Consider the following 21,413-nt stretch of genomic DNA (forward strand, 5'->3'; position numbering starts at 1 on the left):
TCAGTTCAGTTTCTACCACTACAGTGTGTTGTTAGTTGGACTTGGAACCTTGATATGATGTTGTTGAGCGGTTATGGCACCATTTTTGCAGGATGTCTCAATTCTTTTGAGCATTTACAGCCGTTACGCTGTCCGAGTCATCCCAGGTTCCTAAATGGTCTGATGCATTTGCAAATCCTTTCTTTCCGTTCTCGATGTTCCTTTGGGCCAGATTAACCACACTAATCGTTGAGTTGAGGTACTCTGTTGCCTTGACATATATGTTGGAGTTATTATTATGACCCTAGGTGTCTTAGAGGACCACTTAGTAATCTAGCAATGCTTGCATCCCCAGTGTGATGATTCTGGCCATTATTCTTGAAAGCATCCCGTGATGCCATTTAGTTAGTAGGCATTCTATTTCTGGGTTCTTGAACCCAAGATTCACTCTACTTAACTCGTGTAGTTAGTGTTTGTTCGTTCCTTTAGGTTATTAGTAACCTTTGCATTAGTCCACGAGGTCCGTGGTATATCGTTCTTCCAAATACCATGAACCATTCTTGGCAGGAGTTCTTTTGAAACCATAAGGTCACGACCAGAGTGCTCTTAATGAGTTCTCCATTCTACATTGTGACTCTGCCAGTCCTACCTTTCTGCATGGGTTATCTAGAAGAAACTTGTTGGACTTGGTTCGACATACTAATCTATGCATCCACAACTCAGAAAAACATATGTTTCCTTGAGTTGTCCCTCTTTAGTTGTTTTCTGGCCCTCGTCTATCAATTGATAGTCAGGAGTAATTGTGCATTTGAGTTATCAATGCCTATTATTCTTGTGGTCCGTCAAGCCATTCTATTCCAGAATGACTAGGAGAAACAAACTCCAGTACCTTATCCATTTCTTGGATTGGTCAAAGTAGTTGTATTCCGCAGATAAAATTGCCTAACCAGCTTTTGTTCTGTTCTACCTACGAGTATTACCCTCTTTATGTCAGGAATCCCACGAGGATTGCACCAACCCTTATGAATTCTTGTTGCAGTGATAGTTCTGGCCACCGCTATTCATTCCTCGGTCTCCGTGTTATTGTACCGGAATACTGACAAGTGAATCGTGGTGTGTGAAATCTATACTCCTAGCAACTCCGTTGCTTGGTAGTTAAAGGACAATAATTTCATCCTTAGCGTGTTGGTTATTGAATCACCATCCTGAGGTTGATCGTGCTACCTAGTCCATATTCCCGGTGTACTTTTCGATCAATGAGTTGGGATAGTGTCAGCCCTTGCTTATTCGGTCATATCGTCTTGCCCTGAAAAGCAAGATTGATCTCGATCTTACTAACATGTCGGTGGATCGTGATTTTCCAAATATCTTCTTGGAAGTACCACCAGGTTGTCCCCTGACCGATATGTTGAGTTTGTGAACAAGTTGGTTTTCCAATAAACCACCCCTTCTCCAAGAATCTGTGTTGGATACCCCTGAGCTAGTTGGTCAAGCTAAACAACAACTTGGAGAGTTGGAAGATAAAAGGTTGTCTAACTTAGTTCATTTCCAAAGGGATATCTTGTGTCTGTGTGTGTTGAAGAAAGATGATATCTTCATTGATTGATCCTCGTGATCAATTGTTGGATCTATTGTCTTACCCAAATCTTTGATTTGCGTATGGGCTATCATCAAATCAAGTCAGAACCAACGATATGCATAATGTTGTCTTACTCGTGGTTGATCCCTCGAGCATACACCATTACATCCTTTGGTATGACCAGTGCTATCACCATGTTCACATAGCTATGGAAATACATTTATATGGAAACCTGGATGAATTGTTGTTAAGCCCATTGACAACGTTTTCATCTTGTCCAGGATTCATGTTGAACATCTAAGTTAGTGTTGGAAACTTTTGAAAGCATTTTTCTTTGTGCTAGTTCATGAAGCCTATGTTTGGATGAAAGGAGTGACTTCCTCTAATTCATGTGCACTTGGTGTAAGTTGCCGCCGTGAATTCCAGAAAGTCAATGTTGTTTCCTCTGGAATCATCCCAAGTCAATCATGCACGTGCAAAGTATCCTGTGGTATGATAGACTGGTCATCTTCATTCCATATGCATCCCTAGCACCCCAAGCCACTGATTGATTTGTTCAAGATAAAGGAGTCTGTTCTAAGGTGAATTCTTTGGACTTCCACGCGTGGAGACTTCGATGTCATTAATGATGGTTCCCCACCTGAACTCGGTAGCGTTTTGTTGTAAGACTACTATGTGGTCATGCTTGTCTTGGACAGTGTGTTCACAGGTTTGTAGCAGAACCAGCTCGTGTTTTGGAGCTTGCTATCGTAGTTCATCCCCTGAGAATCTCGCAACGTCATCTCGTCGATTTGTGTTGCAAACCTTCATTTTTCTTCCTAGACTTGACGAGTCTGGAATATTCTGACACCAACCAGATCTGAATCTCAGGCAGATATGATGGTTGGAACATCTCCCAAGAATTATAATATTGCCCTCTCGATAACCGGTAAAGTGGATGTCGTGGCCAACACATCCAGCCGGAAGGCCTATTATTGTAGTATCTTGATTGAGGAAGTTGGCCACCTCCCCATAAGGATTTCGTAGGATTTACTTCCGTAGTTATTCCTTATGGATTCTCGTGCTCCTGAAGTCCGACCTTTTACTTGATGTTCGAGATACCAAACCATATCAATAAATGGGTTACGCTAGCACATCAAGGAGAACATTAGAAGCGGAGTGCTAAATGTCTCTCGGTCGGTCATCCAGATTTTGCTCCCTTGGCTTCGCTAAGGTGAAATCTGAGAAAGTGTTGTCCTCCTTTGCACCTGCATCCTCCATCACCATTCATCATGGTAGTATGATGTGTTACCAGGATCCTCGACACGGATGTTGGTAAAACCTTGATGAATATGGAAATGCTCAAGTTCCTGAGAGCACGCACAAGCACTAGGTGTTATCATCGGCACTAACTGGAATTGCTCCCAGTTTCCTTCGGTTATGCTAAACCCTTCAAACAGTGGATTCACTCTCTACTGTTGAGCTTCTCCCCTGTTACTAAAATCATTCCAGCATTTGCATTATGTTCCCAGTTTGCACCGCCATTGTGCCGTCCTACCTTGGATTACCCTTCCCAGTAATTATTGATAAGGACCATCTTCAAAAGTGGTCCCACCAGGGGTTCCGACCATTTCCGGTGATAAGCAAATCACCCCTTGTGATGTCTTCAACAAGGTAGTCCACATCGTCCATCCTAGCCCGAGTGTGTCATTCTCCCGAACTCCCTCGAACGATCGTTTGTGATTGCCTTAGGCTGGCATAAAGAGTTTCAATGATCTTAGGATCAAAAGTAATTCTTTTTGCCACTTAAGGAATAGTTCTACGAGTCACCTTCCCCAAGGTGCCCCGTTATGGAATCGTGGGAATTATCTCCTCGCTACTTTGAAACCATGCACCATCTTATTCAGCATGGAATTGTGCTTATCAACTTGAATCTTCGTTCTCCGGTTCACTTCATCCCTCTCTCGATGTATGTGTTGTGCCTCAACTCGAGATGTTTCAACATCTCATTCCGTGAGTTGCTCGATCTTTAAGGAGATCGATTTCTATAGAGTTTTCCCTTGTCGTCATCGTGTCGGATGAAGATCTCGAAAGCAAAGACGTCAACGTTAATTGAAGCAACGGATCAACATCTTCGTGAAGAGCAATTGGATCATGAAGATCGTGTTAGCTTTGTGTACCCTCTGTCTTCTTACCTCACGTCTTGAATCTCGGGACGAGATTCTTGTTTAGTGGGGGTGAGCTGTCACAGCCCCAGATCAGCCCTTGTCTGACTTTGCTTGTTCCTCATGCATCATGTTTAAATTTTGCTTAAACTTGAAATAGGGGTGATCAATCCCTAGCACCCAAAAGAACTCAACTAGGTTCAACTTAAAAACATTTTCAATGAACCCAAATGCCCTTTAGAAAAGTTCATGATTTTTGATAAAGGTAAAAACCTCTGCCAAAAATGATAAACATATTTCTAGGTCATTTTTGGATTTTTGAATTAACTCATATTGTATTTGAATTGGGGCATTTAAATCCTATAAATATTTTAAATGCTCTAATAATTCTGAAACTAGTTGAGGGCTGTTGGAAATATTTTCAAAAGTGCCCACAATTTTTATCAGGATTTTACAAAATGAGTTAGTATTTTTACTAATTCAAAACAGATCAAAATAAATAGAAAACAGAAACAATTAAAGAAAAGAGAGAGAAAGGAGTATTACCTGGCGCTTACCTGGACTGGGCCGGCCCACCTGGCCCATGCCAGTCACCACCTACCTTTGCCAGTAGGCAGAGGAGGGGGACAGCGCACCGCCGCCGAGCACGCGCCCGCGCCACCTCCTACTTCCCCGGCCCCTCCTGGCGATGCCACGAAGACGCCCCGAAGCTCCTCGCTCCTCTCCCTCACTCTCTGCTCTCTCCCTCGCCCTCTGCTCCCTCTCCCGAGCACACCCGAGCGGAGCTCGTCGACGCCGCTCGCCGTAGCCATGGCCACCGGCCACCCCTCGCCCCGCCGATGAGTCCACGAGCTCCGCCTCGACGCATTGAAGCTCCCCCTCAACGCGAGCATCGCCGGACGCCCTGTCGCCTCGCCATCGACCCATCGTCTCCGCGCACGGCCGTGCATCGCCGCCGCCAAATTCCGACGCCGTTCGTGCCTCCCCGAGCTTGCCGAGAACCTCTTCGTGACCGCGGTGAGCCCCCGGTCATTTCCCCCTAACCCTGTCCCCATTTGGTTGCCGTAGCACCATTCCCCACGAGCACCGAAGCTCGCCACCGCCATTGCCAACGAGCTCCGTGCTCCTGAGCTCGGCCGCTCGCCCGAGCATCACCAGCGTGCTCGCCGCGCTCCTGTGAACCTGAAGCACCCACGGGTTCGCTCTGTCGTGCCCCGTAGCGCCATCTCCGCCGTTGCCCGAGCTCCGGCCGCCGCCCAAGTGGTCGCCACCGTAGTTCCCGACCTCCCCTCGCCCAGCCGCCTGCTTCGTTGGATGCGGTGCACGTCCAGCAGCCCGTAGGGCCAAACCCCGAGCCCAATGGTCGCCGGAGGGCGTTTCCAGAGCCCCTCCGCCGCATCTGTCGCCGCCGGCGTCAAGCCGCCGGCGCGTTTGACCTTTTGACCAGGGGTTTGACTTCCCCTAGGTCACTGACATGTGGGCCCAGGCCTTAACTAATCTAGATTAGGTTTAGTTTAATTCTAATTAACTCTGCTAGTTAACCTTGTCACTGACGTGTGGACCCCACTGTCAGGTTTGACTTGGCCAGCCCTTTGACCTGCTGACGTCATGCTTACACATTGCTGGTGCAATAAATAGTTTCTGTATTTAAAATAATTCAGGAATTCCAGAAAATAGTATAAACTTCTAAAATTCATAGAAAATCAACCGTAGCTCATAATGAAATATTTTATATATGAAAAATTATCAGAAAAATCCAATCTATCCATTTATGCTACTTTCATGCATGAAAAACCAACTTATACCTGCTGTATAAGTGAAAACATTCAAATGGCATTTTAAATGCTCAAACTAGAGTTTGCATTTGAACCTTCGGTTCAAATGGGCTCCCTTGCACTTGTTGCTAGCTACATTAGCTCAATTCACAGCATATTGCCATGTCACATTCATGCATCATATTGTTGCATTGCATTGATTGTGTTTCCTCTCTGTTGCCGGTGTTGTCCCCTCTCGGTAGACGTTGTTCCGGCGTTGTGATCGTTGACACTAATGAAGACTCAATGCTATCTTCAGAAGTGCCAGGCAAGCATAACCCCCTTGTTCATTCCGATACAATCCCACTCTCTCGCTCCTGCTCTCTTTACTGCATTAGGACAACAACGATTCAACTGTTACTTGTTGCGGTAGTTGAACCCCTTATCCTCTGCATGACCTGTCATTGCCACAGTAAATAGATGAAACCCACTAGCATGAGTAGGAGTTGTTTGAGCCCTGATGTGCCTACTCATTCATGCTTGTTTGTCATGCCTGCTACTGCTTAGAGTTGAGTCGGGTCTGATTCATCGGGGATGAGTTGGAATGGTGATGAACATGTCCTACTGTGTGCGAGCTAAGTGTGTGAACACGTTTTGGTAAAGGTAGCGGTGAGAGGCCATGTAGGAGTACATGGTGGGTTGTCTCATTGCAGCCGTCCTCAGGAACTGAGTTCTGTGTTTGTGATCCATGATACAGTTACTACCACGCATTGGGCCCGAAACCAATGGACCCTCTTGGCTTCTTAATCACCCTTGTCCTCTGTCCAGGAGTTGCAAGTAGTTTCTGGTGTTTGTAGTATGCTGGAGGCCGTGGGCAGCGCTGACCGGAGGGGTGGGCTGTGATGCGGTAGGCACGTGGCCGGGCATGCCGGGCGCCCGTTTGGTGTCTCAGAACCCTGCACACATCGTTCGGGGCCGTATGTGGAAACCTCGGCCGGACTCCCTGCGGATGGAACCTGAATAGGCGATAAACCTGGACTAGAGACTTGAGTGTTTAGGTAGGCTGTGGCCGACTCCCTCGCCAGGCTTCCGCTTGAAGGTTGCCGAGGTACACGACGTGTACATGGTGGTAAGTGGCGAGAGCGTGTGTGACGAAGTACACCCCTGCAGGGTTAACATCATCTATTCGAATAGCCGTGTCCGCGGAAATGGACTTCTGGGTTGCCTATAACAGTTCATAGACAAGTGAAAGTGGATACTCTAAAATGCGCAAGATAAGCGTGAGTGCTATGGATGGCGTTCTCGTAGGGAGACGGGAGCGGATCCATAGTGGAGTATTGATATGATGAATATGTGGACTCGTGTGCGCCACCTCAAAAGAGTTACTTGCAGTCGTAGTTTAGGATAGCCACCGAGTCAAAGCTGGCTTGCTGCAGTTAAACTCCACCACCCCTTTTGTTGATACCGATGCATATGAAGATAGTTCTGATGTAAGTCTTGCTGGGTACATTTGTACTCACGTTTGCCTATTTTATGTTTTGCAGAGAGACGTCAGTCTCGCTAGTAGTTCCGTGTGGACTTCGACGTTTAGCTTGATACCTCAGCTACGATCTTGTGCCCTCGGCAGGATCTAGTAAATAGTCAGGCTTCTCAGCCTTTTTCATTTGTAGATGTCTGTACTCAGACATGTTGAGCTTCCGCATGTGCTTTGACTTGTATGCTCTGAATGTTGGGTCATGAGACCCATGTTTGTAATATCTGGCTCTTCGGGGCCTAATGAATAAATACTCTGAGTCGTAGAGTCTTGTTGTGATGCCATGTTGTATCTGCACATATCGAGCATATTGTGTGTATGATTGAAATGCTTGGTATGTGTGGGATCCGACAATCTAGTTGTCTATCCTTAGCAGCCTCTCTTATGGGGAAATGTAGTCTAGTGCCTCCTTGAGCCATAGTAGTCCGCTACAGCCCGGTTCACCGGAGTCCTGCTAGCCCAGCACTACTGCTCTGGACACTTGACTGGACGGCATGTGTTTCATATCGTTCCTGTGTCTGTCCCTTAGGGGAAATGTCACGCGGTGACATCCGGAGTCCTGCCTAGCCTGCTACAGCCCGGGTTCCCGGAGTCCTGTTAGCCCAGTGCTACAGCCCAGATTCGCACGCTGCTGACCGACACGTTCGATGTTGATTCATGTATGCCTGTCCCCATACGTTAGTGCCGCTTTGGGTTCACGACTAGCCATGTCGGCCCGGGTTCTCTGTCATATGGATGCTAGCGACATTATCATATACGTGAGCCAAAAGGCGCAAATGGTCCCGGGCCATGGTAAGGCGACACCCGTGGGAATACCGTGCGTGAGGCCGGTGTGACTTAGAATTGGGGTCCCGACAAACATTTTCATCCGAGTTATGGTTTAAAAGATATGAATTTTCAAAGTTTATTTGAATTTCTGGAATTATTTAAATTAAGCAAAAATGAATTATGACGTCAGCATGAGGCAATGCTGACGTCAGCAGGTCAACAGGTCGGCTGACCAGTCAAACCAGACAGGTGGGTCGAGTGGGACCCACATGTCAGCCTCTGTTAGTCTAATATTAATTTAAACTAAACTAACAGTCTAATTAGAGGGGTGGGCCCCATATGTCAGTGAGTGATTAGTTAATCTAATTATTATTTTTTATAAAACATTTTTCCTTTTCTCTTTTTTTTTAATTTTGCGGCGGGGCCCGCATGTCAGTGGCTGGGCCTGCCCAGTCAGCAGTTGACTGGGTCAACCCAGTCAACTGGGACCCACGGGGCCCACTGGCAGTGGCCCTGGGGTGGCCCTAGGCCGGCCACGTCGGCGGCCGGCGCCGGAGCAACTCCGGCGACCAAAACAGCGGCGGCCCCTCGCCGGAGTTGGCCGGAATCGCGCTACGGGGCTCGGGGAGGAGCGGGGCTAGGCCCATTCGAAAGGGCTCGCAGCGCCGCATCCAGGGGTGGCCGGGGCTTCGCCGGACTTGGCCGGAATCGGCGCCGGCGAGCGGCGGAGGCGGCGGCGCGCACGGGTGCCCGACGGAAACGAGGCTACGGCGGGCTATCGAGCAAGCGGAGGGGCTGGGGGGCATCTACGCGAGGTGGGGAGTGCAACGGGCTTGAGCCCGTGACCAACAGGTCACCGGAGCCTCGCCGGCGGCGAGCTCCGCGGCGCGGCGTTCGGGCGCGCGTGGGGAAGCAGCTAGGGGGCGCGCGAGAGAGAAAAGACAGGGGAGGAGGGGGGAGAGGCTCACCGCGCGGCACACGGAGGCCGGTGAGAGGCTTAGGAGCAGCAGGTCGGCGCCGGGGAAGAAGGGGGTCGCCGGCGTCCGAAGTTGAAGACGAGCTCGGTGTGCTCGTTGTAGGGGCTCTGGTCTCCAACGGGCTGCACCAGACGAAGCAGCGGGCGACGGCGGTCCTTGGAGACAACGTGGGGTGGCGAGGTGGGCACGGTGGCCGTGTGAACGACGGTGAATGGCGGCGACCGCGTCGGGCGTGGGGAAGGAGAGAGCGGCGCGGATCTGGGGGGGAAGAGAGAGGCGCAGGGGCCGAGAGGTGAGCGGGGGTGAGTGGGAGAGAGGCCCGAGGAGGCGGGGGGTGCTGGCATCCTTATCCTCCCCATCGCCGGCGAGGGGGTGCGGCGGGGACTGCCCCTGTTCTGACCCCGGTCGGGGGAACAGGGAAGGGGCGAGTGGGAGAGGTGGGCTGGGTCGGGGGTCGGCCCAGTCAGGCCAGGGGTCCAGTGGGGGGGGAAGGGCCTCCTCTTTTTTCTTTTTCTTTGTCTGTGTTCTTTTGCATTTTCCTTTTTTGTTTATTTTCTTTTCTGTTTTATTTCATTTAAAAGTATTTAGGTATTTTATAAAAATGTGTTTTCTCCACCATAATTACCAGTGTATTATTTGGCACCCACCGAACAATTTTGTTTAAATTTTTGAAAACTTTTATTTTCCACTTTAATTTTAATTGAAGTTTGAATTAGGAGTTTGAAAAGAAATGTGATTCCAAATGTGATCATGCCCTGTTTAGCAACATGATTAGCTTAATCACAGAGAGTTACTGTAGCATGATCCTCAGGGTGTTACAATTCTCCTCCACTACAAGAAATCTCGTCCCGAGATTTAGGAGGTAGAAGGAAACAGTGCGGGGTATTCTTCGCGCAGACGATCCTCTCGTTCCCAAGTGGCCTCATCTTCAGAATGGTGCGACCACTGGACTTTGAGAAACTTGATCGCCTTCTGACGTGTGCGGCGTTCAGCTTGGTCGAGAATGCGGACCGGATGCTCCTTATAGGAGAGGTCTTGCTGCAATTCGAGCACTTCATGATCCACAGCTCGGATTGGATCCTTGAAGCAACGGCGGAGCTGTGACACATGGAACACATCGTGAACCTGAGAAAGGTTCGGCGGTAGCTCCAGTTGGTATGCCACTTTTCCACGCCTTTCGAGAATAGTGAATGGGCCAATATAGCGAGGAGCTAGTTTGCCCTTGATCCCGAAGCGGTGAGCACCCTTCATAGGTGTGACTCGAAGATAAGCCTTTTCGCCAGGTTGATAGACCATGTCTTTATGATGACGGTCATACTGACTCTTCTGACGTGACTGAGCAGTCTTGAGATTCTCACGAATAATGCGGACTTGTTCTTCGGCATCTTGGATAATATCCGGACCGAAGAGTGGACGTTCCCCAGTTTCTGACCAGTTCAGAGGGGTTCGGCACTTTCGTCCATACAACACTTCGAAGGGGGCCATCTTCAGACTAGCTTGATAGCTATTATTATAAGAGAACTCAGCATATGGGAGAGATTCCTCCCATTTCTTGCCGAAGGAAATAACGCAAGCTCGAAGCATGTCTTCGAGAACTTGATTGACGCGTTCAACTTGTCCTTGCGATTGAGGATGAAACGCAGTACTGAATGACAGATGAGTTCCCATAGCTTCTTGGAAACTTGCCCAGAATCTTGAAGTGAATAAGCTGCCACGGTCTGAGCTGATAACCAATGGAATACCGTGGAGTGAAACAATCCTAGACATATAGAGCGTTGCCAACTGGCTAGCAGTGATCGTTTCTTTGACCGCCAGGAAATGTGCAACTTTGGAAAGCCGGTCAATGACGACAAGAATAGCATCATTACCTTTCTGTGATTTGGGAAATCCAGTGACGAAGTCCATCTCAACATGGTCCCATTTCCATTCAGGAATAGAGATAGGTTGCAGAGTTCCAGCAGGCCTTTGATGTTCTGCTTTGATACGACGGCAAACGTCACACTCAGCAACATAACGAGCAATGGCTTGCTTCATATTAGACCACCAGAATCTCTGACGGATGTCTTGGTACATCTTTGTACTACCAGGGTGGATACATAGAGGCGTATCATGAGCTTCTTTCATAACTTCCTGTGTCATATCCAGGTTTTTCTCTGCACATGGCACCACTAGGCGGCCCTTGAAGTATAAGGTGCCATCCTCAGCAATGGTGAAGAATGAGGGCTTTCCTTCTGCGAGGTAGCGCTTAATCTTGTGGGCTTCAGAGTCATACTTCTGTAGCCTTTTGATGCTATCCACGAGATCTGGTTTAGCAACTAGGGTATTGAGGGAACCCTGCGTAACAACGTGGAGGTTCACCTTGCCAAACTCCTTAGGAGGGGGAGCGAGTGCACCCGGAGGAACAATATGGAGATTCAGCTTCCTGAATTCTTCAACAAGCGAGGGCTGAACTTTATGAACCTGGAGGTGGTTGCAGTAAGACTTGCGGCTCAAGGCATCAGCCATTACATTAGCCTTGCCTGGCGTATAGGAAATACCCAAGTCAAAGTCTGCAACAAGCTCCATCCATCTCTGTTGACGGAGGTTCAGATCTGGCTGAGTAAACAGATACTTCAGACTTTGGTGGTCAGTGAAGATCTCGCAACGATTACCGAGAAGGTAATGTCGCCACTGCTTCAGCGCATGAATGACAGCAGCAAGTTCGAGGTCATGAACTGGGTAGTTCTCTTCGTGAGGGCGCAATTGCCGAGAGGCATAAGCAATCACTTTGCGGTCTTGCATTAGGACACAGCCTAATCCTTGACGGGAAGCGTCGCAGTAAATGACGAAGTCCTTCTTAGTATCAGGTGGAGCTAGAACTGGAGCAGAAGTCAACTTGTCTTTGAGTGCTTGGAAACTTTCCTGACATTTGTCTGTCCATTGGAACTTGACGCCCTTATGTAACAGGTTAGTCAGAGGCCTGGCGATCTTGGAGAAGTTCTCGACGAATCGACGGCAATAGCTGGCGAGACCGAGAAAACTTCTGACTTGCTTAACGTTCTTGGGAGGAGTCCAATCAAGAATAGCCTGAACTCGCTCGGGGTTGATGGCAATACCATCCTTAGAGATGACATGACCAAGATAGGTTACTTCCGGTAGCCAGAATTCACATTTGGAGAACTTGGCATATAGTTGATGTTCTCATAGCTTCTCCAGCACAAGTCGAAGATGTTTGGCATGTTCTTCTTCGTTCTTGGAAAATACCAGGATATCATCCAGATAAACCACGACGAACTTGTCGAGGTAATCCATGAATATATAGTTCATCAGACGAGAGAAGGTGGCTGGAGCATTGGTTAAACCGAAAGACATGACGGTGTACTCGTATGAACCATAGCGAGTCACGAAGGCGGTCTTTGGGATATCCTCTTCGCGAACACGGATCTGATGGTAGCCCAACCTCAAGTCGAGCTTAGAGAACACTGACGAACCCGCCAGTTGATCATACAGATCATTGATCCGAGGAAGAGGGTATTTATTCTGAATGGTAGCTTGGTTTATAGGACGGTAGTCTTGAACTAACCAGTTTGTCCCATCCTTCTTCTTGACAAAGAGAGAAGGTGCTCCCCAAGGAGAGCAACTTGGGCGAATGAATCCTTTGCGAAGAGATTTGTCGATTTCCTCCTTAAGCTCAAGGAGTTCATGCGGCGGCATTTTGTAGGGTCGCTTGGCTATAGGAGTGGTGCCTGGTTTCAAGTCGATGATGAATTCGACAGCTCTAGCAGGGGGAATCCCTGGAAGTTCTTCAGGGAAGACATCGAGGAATTCACGCACGACGGGAATGTTTTCAATGCCCTCGAGTGGTGCAGCGTTCAATGCATTCAATGCATAGAGCCTTGCCTCGGCATTTTGCACCAGATGAGCTTGGTAAGCAACTATTTCATCTGAAGGGTGTAGCAGATGGACGGTCTTAGTGGCGCAAACTATAGAAGCAGTATGCGCTTTCAACCAATCCATACCCAAAATGAGGTCGATGTTAGACGTCTTCAGGATAATGGGAGAGGCATAGAATTCCAGCCCTTCGATTTCCACGGGGACATCGATGCCAACCAAGGAGGTTTGACACTGTCCCACGGGGGTTTTGACCAATACAGAGGTGTTCATCTCCTCATATTTAACGTCGTGCTTGTATGCAAAATCTTCTGACATGAATGAATGCGATGCACCTGTATCAAATAAAACGGATGCTGGTACTGAATTTACGAGGAGTGTACCCATCACAGTAGCAGGCTGGTCTTGAGCTTCGTTGAGATCAACGTGGTTGGCATGAGCACGACCATAAGACTTAGCATTGTTGTTGCGGGGCTGATTGTTACCACGGCCAGTTGCTGGAAGGGCCAGTTGATTCTGGTTCTGGTTGCATTCTTTAGCACGGTGTCCTGGTTGACCACACCTGAAGCACAAGCCATTATTCGGAGTGGGAACAGGAGCTTGGGATGGTGGAGCTGGAAGTCTTGACTGCCTAGATGGTGGTGGAGGCAGACGAGGTGCAGCATATGTCTGCCTTGGGGCAGATGCATTTGGACGGTACATGTTGTTCGGGATCCATATCTTACGCTTCTGTGAGGGCGGGCCCGAAGATGAGCCCGTGTCACGGTTGCGCCTGTGAGAGCTCTGGTATTCCTGCAGACCAGTTTCGACATTGATGGCCTTGTTCACCAAGGTGGAGAAATCAGCAAAGTCATGCACTAGAAGTGCGAGCTTGATGTTAGCTTGAAGGCCATCACGGAACTTCTCCTGTCTGCGTGCATCAGTTGCAATGTCTTCTTCAGCATAGCGGGACAAGTCCAGAAACTCCCGCTGATAAGCTTCGACAGTTTTGTTGCCTTGGGTGAGGTTGCGGAACTCACGCTTCTTCCGGTCCATGACTCCTTGAGGAATGAAGCGGGCACGGAAAGAAGCTTGGAAGTCTGGCCATGTGATGATTGTTCCAGCTGGCAGAGTACGCCTGTGGCTGTCCCACCATTGAGCTGCGGGTCCCTTCAAGAAGAAGGAAGCAAAGGTGACATAGCTGGCAGGGGCTACATCAGCAGACTCCATCTCATAGGTGATGTCACGGAGCCAGTCATCAGCATCCAGAGGCTGAGTTGAGCTGCGGTAGATGGTTGGGTTGAGGCGTATGAAATCTTGAAGAGTCACTTGAGCTGGCTGCTGGTTCATATTGGGGCGAGGAAACTGAGCCATCATATTTTCCATGAATTGGCGGTTCAGTTCAAACTGTTGGATCATACCAGCCATGTACTCAGGTGGTGGTGGGGCATCGCCACCACGACCACGACCACCTGGTCTAACCATCCTGCTAATATATAACAGGGGTAGATCAGCATTGAGAATATGTGCTAAGACAAGAATCATTCATGATGAAACATGCATAACGAAAGGAGCACGATAGCTACTACATAGTAGTCGGCATAGCTTACAAAAGGGGTCATGCACAGAGTTCAGTACATAGACTAATACATCATAGGCGGCACACAGGCTCGCGGCGACTGCAACTAATACTACTAGCAAGCCTACATCAGTCCCAAGAGGTACTGTGGAGGTAATCGTAGCCCGACAGCTGGTAGTGAGGCAACGGATAGCCCTCCACGTCAGCAGACTGGGGGCCGCGGATACTCAGGTGTAGAGTCCGACGCTCAGGTGGCAGAAGAGGACCAAGTGCGGGAGAGTAGCCTCCCACCTCTGGCCAACCGACACCGTGGGGCATCACGGTCCTGGCTGGGTAGATCGCAGTACGCGGTACCTGTCCAGATCGGACAAAGGGGTGCAGCAGCGTCAGGGCACGGTAAAGGTGCTGACGGGTGGTGTACATCTCGTGGCGAAGAGCTCGGTTAGCTCGATCCAGCCCATCAGCATGCAGAACCAGGTTCTGATGGTAGAAGGGCTCTCGGGTGACAGTGGAGTAGGCAGCAGTATAGTATCCCTCCGCACCAACATCAGATGCGATAGCAATGTGCCTGAAAGGGGAGGTGTCCAACTCCTGATACTCTCCACGAAGACGTGTCAGAGCAGCATAGGCAGCATCGTGGACAGCCATATCGATGGTCACACCAACACCATGTGCGGTGTGCAGCACAGTAGTGGAGTCGTACTCCCGAGAGTAGAGGTGGACGATGGCACGGTACTGCTCCTGGTTAAAGTCCTGATACTCCTCGTAGACGGTGTACTCAAGGTGCCAACGATAACCCAGATAGGTCATCATCTCAACTAGCACCGCAGGTGATCCCGAGGCACCAATGGCCATCGTGTGGCGAACGACCTGCCTCGTGGGTTCCATCTGAAAGCAAAGACGTTTCAAAGGAGTCAAATGACAGTGTGTGAATTGTTCAAAATACTACTCTAAGAAACAACTATGGCTTATCCAACTTTGGGGTGAACGCGGTCACGGGATCCTAGTGTTAAAGTTAGTAAATTCGTTTAACCCAAGTAGAAGAGAGTTCAGAGTCCCGGAGTAAAGGTCGAGGAGTAAAAGATACTAGTACAACCCAATGGCGACGTGGGCCCGTAAGACACACAGCCATGTTAGTAAAAGTTTTTGTAATGTCTAGACTCGACTTCGGCCAAGGAGTGTGGAAAGGGGGATTCCTACAGGCAGTCGGCTCTGATACCAACTTGTGACGCCCCCGGTTTGACCGTACACTAATCATGCATGCAAATGTGTACGATCAAGGTCAGGGACTCACGGGAAGATATCACAACACAACTCTACAACATAAATAAGTCATACAAGCATCATAATACAAGCCAGGGGCCTCGAGGGCTCGAATACAAGTGCTCGATCACAGACGAGTCAGCGGAAGCAACAATATCTGAGTACAGACATAAGTTAAACAAGTTTGCCTTAAGAAGGCTAGCACAAACTGGGATACAGATCGAACGAGGCGCAGGCCTCCTGCCTGGGATCCTCCTAACTACTCCTGGTCGTCGTCAGCGGGCTGCACGTAGTAGTAGGCACCTCCAGTGTCGTAGGTGTCGTCGTCGACGGTGGCGTCTGGCTCCTGGACTCCAGCATCTGGTTGTGACAACCAGATAGAAAAGAAAAGGGGGAAAAGAGGGAGAGAAGCAACCGTGAGTACTCATCCAAGGTACTCGCAAGCAAGGAGCTACACTACATATGCATGGGTATATGTGTAAAGGGGCATATCAGTGGACTGAACTGCAGAATGCCAGAATAAAAGGGGGGATAGCTAGTCCTGTCGAAGACTACGCTTCTGGCCATCTCCATCTTGCAGCATGTAGAAGAGAGTAGATTGAAGTCCTCCAAGTAGCATCGCATAGCATAATCCTACCCGGCGATCCCCTCCTCGTCACCCTATTAGAGAGCGATCACCGGGTTGTATCTGGCACTTGGAAGGGTGTATTTTATTCAGTATCCAGTTCTAGTTGTCATAAGGTCAAGGTACAACTCCGGGTCGTCCTTTTACCGAGGGACACGGCTATTCGAATAGATAAACTTCCCTGCAGGGGTGCACCACATAACCCAACACGCTCGATCCCATTTGGCCGGACACACTTTTCTGGGTCATGCCCGGCCTCGGAAGATCAACACGTCGCAGCCCCACCTAAGCACAACAGAGAGGTCAGCACGCCGGTCTAACCCTATGCGCGCAGGGGTCTGGGTCCATCGCCCTATGCACACCTGCACGTTGCGTACGCGGCCGGAAGCAGACCTAGCCTAGTGGCGTTCCAGTCCAATCCGGCGCGCGCCACTCAGTCGCTGATGTCACGAAGGCTTCGGCTGATACCACGACGCCGGGATACCCATAACTACTCCCGCGTAGATGGCTAGTGCGTATAGACCAAATGGCCAGACTCAGATCAAATACCAAGATCTCGTTAAGCGTGTTAAGTAACCGCGAACGCCGACCAGGGCCAGGCCCACCTCTCACCTAGGCAGTCTCAACTTGCCATGTCGCTCCGCCACAAAGATCCACTCACGGGTACTCCTACGAGCCGACCCGACTTTAGTCATCTCATGTGTCATGTATATAGTATATAAGTATATACCCGTGATCACGCCCAGGTGATCACGGCCCGATAGTATAGCACAGCAGACAGACAAGAATGTAGGGCCACTGATGGAAATCTAGCATCCTATACTAAGCATGTAGGATTGCAGGTAAAGGTAACAACAGTAGTAGCAAGGATAGGCTATGCATCAGGATAGGATATCGAAAGCAGTAACATGCTACACTACTCTAATGCAAGCAGAATAGAGAAGAGTAGGCGATATCTGGTGATCAAGGGGGGGCTTGCCTGGTTGCTCTGGCAAGTAGGAGGGGTCGTCGACTCCGTAGTCGAACTGGGCAGCAGTAGTGTCGGTCTCGTAGTCTACCGGAGAGAAGAGGGGGGAAGAAACATTAAATACAATGCAAACATAAGCATGACGATGCGTGACATGAAAATGAGCGATGCTAGGGGTGCCCTAACGCGACAGTAGGTGGTACCGGCGAAGGGGGGAACATCCGGGAAGTATTCCCGATGTTTCGCGTTTTCGGACAGACGGACCGGAGGGGGAAAGTTGCTAGTTCGATAGGTTAGGGGGTTGTGGTGGACGAACGGACTGCGTATTCGGATTCGTCTCGTCGTTCTGAGCAACTTTCATATAGAAAACATTTTCATCCAAGTTACGGTTTAAAAGATATGAATTTTTAAAGTTTATTTGAATTTCTGGAATTATTTAAATTAAGCAAAAATGAATTATGACGTCAGCATGAGGCAATGCTGACGTCAGCAGGTCAACAGGTCGGCTGACCAGTCAAACCAGACAGGTGGGTCCAGTGGGACCCACATGTCAGCCTCTGTTAGTCTAATATTAATTTAAACTAAACTAACAGTCTAATTAGAGGGGTGGGCCCCATATGTCAGTGAGTGATTAGTTAATCTAATTATTTTTATTTATAAAACATTTTTCCTTTTCTTTTTTTTTTAATTTTGCGGCGGGGCCCGCATGTCAGTGGCTGGGCCTGCCCAGTCAGCAGTTGACTGGGTCAACCCAGTCAACTGGGACCCACGGGGCCCACTGGCAGTGGCCCTGGGGTGGCCCCAGGCCGGCCACGTCGGCGGCCGGCGCCGGAGCAACTCCGGCGACCAAAACAGCGGCGGTCCCTTGCCGGAGTTGGCCGGAATCGCGCTACGGGGCTCGGGGAGTAGCGGGGCTAGGCCCATTCGAAAGGGCTCGCAGCGCCGCATCCAGGGGTGGCCGGGGCTTCGCCGGACTTGGACGGAATCGGCGCCGGCGAGCGGCGGAGGCGGCGGCGCGCACGGGTGCCCGACGGAAACGAGGCTACGGCAGGCTATCGAGCAAGCGGAGGGGCTGGGGGGCATCTACGCGAGGTGGGGAGTGCAACGGGCTTGAGCCCGTGACCAACAGGTCACCGGAGCCTCGCCGGCGGCGAGCTCCGCGGCGCGGCGTTCGGGCGCGCGTGGGGAAGCAGCTAGGGGGCGCGCGAGAGAGAAAAGACAGGGGAGGAGGGGGGAGAGGCTCACCGCGCGGCACACGGAGGCCGGTGAGAGGCTTAGGAGCAGCAGGTCGGCGCCGGGGAAGAAGGGGTCGCCGGCGTCCGAAGTTGAAGACGAGCTCGGTGTGCTCGTTGTAGGGGCTCCGGTCTCCAACGGGCTGCACCAGACGAAGCAGCGGGCGACGGCGGTCCTTGGAGACAACGTGGGGCGGCGAGGTGGGCACGGTGGCCGTGTGAACGACGGTGAACGGCGGCGACCGCGTCGGGCGTGGGGAAGGAGAGAGCGGCGCGGATCTGGGGGGGGGGGGAAGAGAGAGGCGCAGGGGCCGAGAGGTGAGCGGGGGTGAGTGGGAGAGAGGCCCGAGGAGGCGGGGGGTGCTGGCGTCCTTATCCTCCCCGTCGCCGGCGAGGGGATGCGGCGGGGACTGCCCCTGTTCCGACCCCGGTCGGGGGAACAGGGAAGGGGGCGAGTGGGAGAGGTGGGCTGGGCCGGGGGTCGGCCCAGTCGGGCCAGGGGTCCAGTGGGGGGGAAGGGCCTCCTCTTTTTCCTTTTTCTTTGTCTGTGTTCTTTTGCATTTTCCTTTTTTGTTTATTTTCTTTTCTGTTTTATTTCATTTAAAAGTATTTAGGTATTTTATAAAAATGTGTTTTCTCCACCATAATTACCAGTGTATTATTTGGCACCCACCGAACAATTTTGTTTAAATTTTTGAAAACTTTTATTTTCCACTTTAATTTTAATTGAAGTTTGAATTAGGAGTTTGAAAAGAAATGTGATTCCAAATGTGATCATGCCCTGTTTAGCAACATGATTAGCTTAATCACAGAGAGTTACTGTAGCATGATCCTCAGGGTGTTACACACTCGCTCAAATGCATCAGTAGTTTCCTTTCCTCTCCTCTCTTCTGCTTCCTCTTGAAGCTGCTCAATAGATGTTTGAATCTCAGTTACCTTCAGATCAAGATCATAAAATTTGGTTTCTATGATCCTCTCCAAGCTCTCCTCGTTTTGAGTGAAGGTGGCCAAGCTCTTCTCAATCCTCAGTGTAGATTGGATCAGATACCCAAGTTGATCTTGCTTGCTCTTCAGGAAAACTTGAGATGCCTCTTCCACACTAGGCATCTTGGCAGCTTTCTTAGCCTTTGCTTTGGCTCTCTTCTCCTGTGCTTGAACTGATGATTGTTCCTCCTCATTCATCACTACAGTGTTGTCTTCAAAATTAGGATGTAAGGGTAGATGCTCCTTATCCAACAGATATGTTCATGTGCCCATCTTGGAGTTGATGAGCTCCTGAATGTGTGGAGCATACCCACAGCTTCTCTTCTGGTTAGCAGCAGTCCTCTTGATTGTTTCTACAATCAAACTCATAACCGTGAACTTTTGAGGGACATCAAAAAGCTGTAGCAGGTTGACAGAATGCCCTCTGATCATCTTGTGATCTCCTGACTTGGGTAGCAGAGTGTGCCTAAGGATTGTGTTGATGGTAGGCAGACCAGACAACAAGTAATGTACTGATCCAAGCTTGTGAGTTTCCAAAGCCATGTCTGGGATCTCCTTGTACATGTTTGCCATAGTGTTGTGGTCCTTCTTCTTGGTGCCATACACATCCAAGTCATCTTCATGTTCTTCAGGGGCATTTATCAGTTTGGCCCACTCCTCAACTGTGGATTGGTACCTAGTACCTTCTGACATCCAAACTATCCTTCCATCTGGATAGAAGTGGGCAGTGGAGTAAAACTGCATGATCAGCTCATCATTCCATTTGGTGAACTTCTGCCCAACAAATTTGTCAACTCCACATGCCTTGAAGCTGTCATAAACTCCTGGATAGTGATCTTCTTCCTTGATATATTCCCAATCCACCCATCTCATGTCACATACAATGGGCTTCTTGTCAAGCAAAATAGTCTCATAAAAGTCTTGTTGTTCCTTTATGTGAAACCTGTAATCAACTAGTGTCCTCCTCCTCACAGCATAAGGATCAGACTGTCTCCACAATCTCAGTCCAGCATCCTTTCTTATGCGCATGTCTTCAGCTACTGGATGAGCATCATTGTGGTCAGGAATCTTGGGCTTCAACTTCCTCAAAACAAGTGAATCATCTTCCTCTTCTTCAGCTTGAGGTAGTGGGGCCTTGTTCTTTTCTTCAGCAGGTATACTTCTGGTGTTCCTCTTGGGTTTTGGGGGCTTCTGAGCTTGAGCTTTGGGAGCAGACTTGGGCTTTGATGGAGTAGCCCCTGCCTTTATAGCATCTCCCATAAGCTTCTGAGCTTTGGGTGCTGGTGCAGCATCCTCTTCCTCTTCCTCTTCTTCAGAAGGATCTCTCATCATGGAGGACTTCCCAATGACTCTGGCAATGGTCTTCTTGACCCTCTCCTTCCTCTTCTTGCCTTCACCACCTTCTTTGGGTTCAAGAGTGAACTCCATTGTCTCTTGAGTAGAGGCTCTGGCCTTAGACATAGGAATTCTCCTTGCTGGTGCCTTCTTATTCAGCCCTGGCTTACTTGCAGCAGCTGTGCCATACTCCTTTCTCAGCACCTTCTTCTTGGAGCTTACTTCCTCCTCAGTGGCAACATAATCATCATCCTCAGATTCTGAGGTTCTCTTCTTCCTAGATCTGGTGGCTGCCTTTGGCAAGTTGCTTGGAGTGCTCCTACTGCCATCATCAGAAGTGCTAGAGGGATCTGAACCCTCACTCAGCTGCACATGTTCCTCAGACCTGTTCTGACTGTCACTTTGATCAGACATCTCTGCAAACTTACTGACAGCAGACCTTGTGAATAGATGTAGATGAGGTAGAGTGGATGAGCATCACAAAGTGCAGAGTTTTTGCAAAACAGATGAATTAAAAACTTAGTTTTAGTTCTCCACAGAAAGCATTTCGAGCTACCGATTTGTAAACTCGGTGATACCGAAGCAGCTTTTGGACCTAAACTGGTGAACTCGGTCAGACCGAGTCACAGTTTGGTGGCACCGAGACTGCTAGGGTTTCATAGAGAATCGAACTCGGTCACACCGATTTGCAGTTTTCGGTCTGACTAGCAAGTGCTATGGCCTAAGCCAAATCGGTGAGACCGATTTCTACAACTCAGTCGGTCCGAGATGGGTTCGGCAGAGACTTAACCCTAAATTTTCAAATCCAATCTAATCTAAAGGATGTTTTCAATGGATAGAGTGT

General features: G+C 49.5%; 1 protein-coding gene across 1 annotated transcript in view; it reads right to left on the reverse strand.

Annotated features, from left to right (window-relative positions):
- Positions 1 to 20,861, reverse strand: part of LOC141021803 (uncharacterized) — a 303,418-nt gene extending 282,557 nt beyond the window's left edge. Inside the window, exons 1-2 of the mRNA XM_073497652.1 lie at positions 19,918 to 20,861; positions 16,709 to 16,717 (exon numbers count right to left, since the gene is read on the reverse strand). Coding sequence (XP_073353753.1) covers positions 16,709 to 16,717; positions 19,918 to 20,695 — 787 coding nt within the window. The 5' untranslated portion in view covers positions 20,696 to 20,861. The remainder of the gene's footprint in view (positions 1 to 16,708; positions 16,718 to 19,917) is intronic.
- Between the last annotated feature and the right edge of the window lie 552 nt (positions 20,862 to 21,413).

The sequence above is a fragment of the Aegilops tauschii genome, chromosome 4 (assembly GCF_002575655.3).
Source record: "Aegilops tauschii subsp. strangulata cultivar AL8/78 chromosome 4, Aet v6.0, whole genome shotgun sequence".
NCBI classification, from domain to species: Eukaryota; Viridiplantae; Streptophyta; class Magnoliopsida; order Poales; family Poaceae; genus Aegilops; species Aegilops tauschii.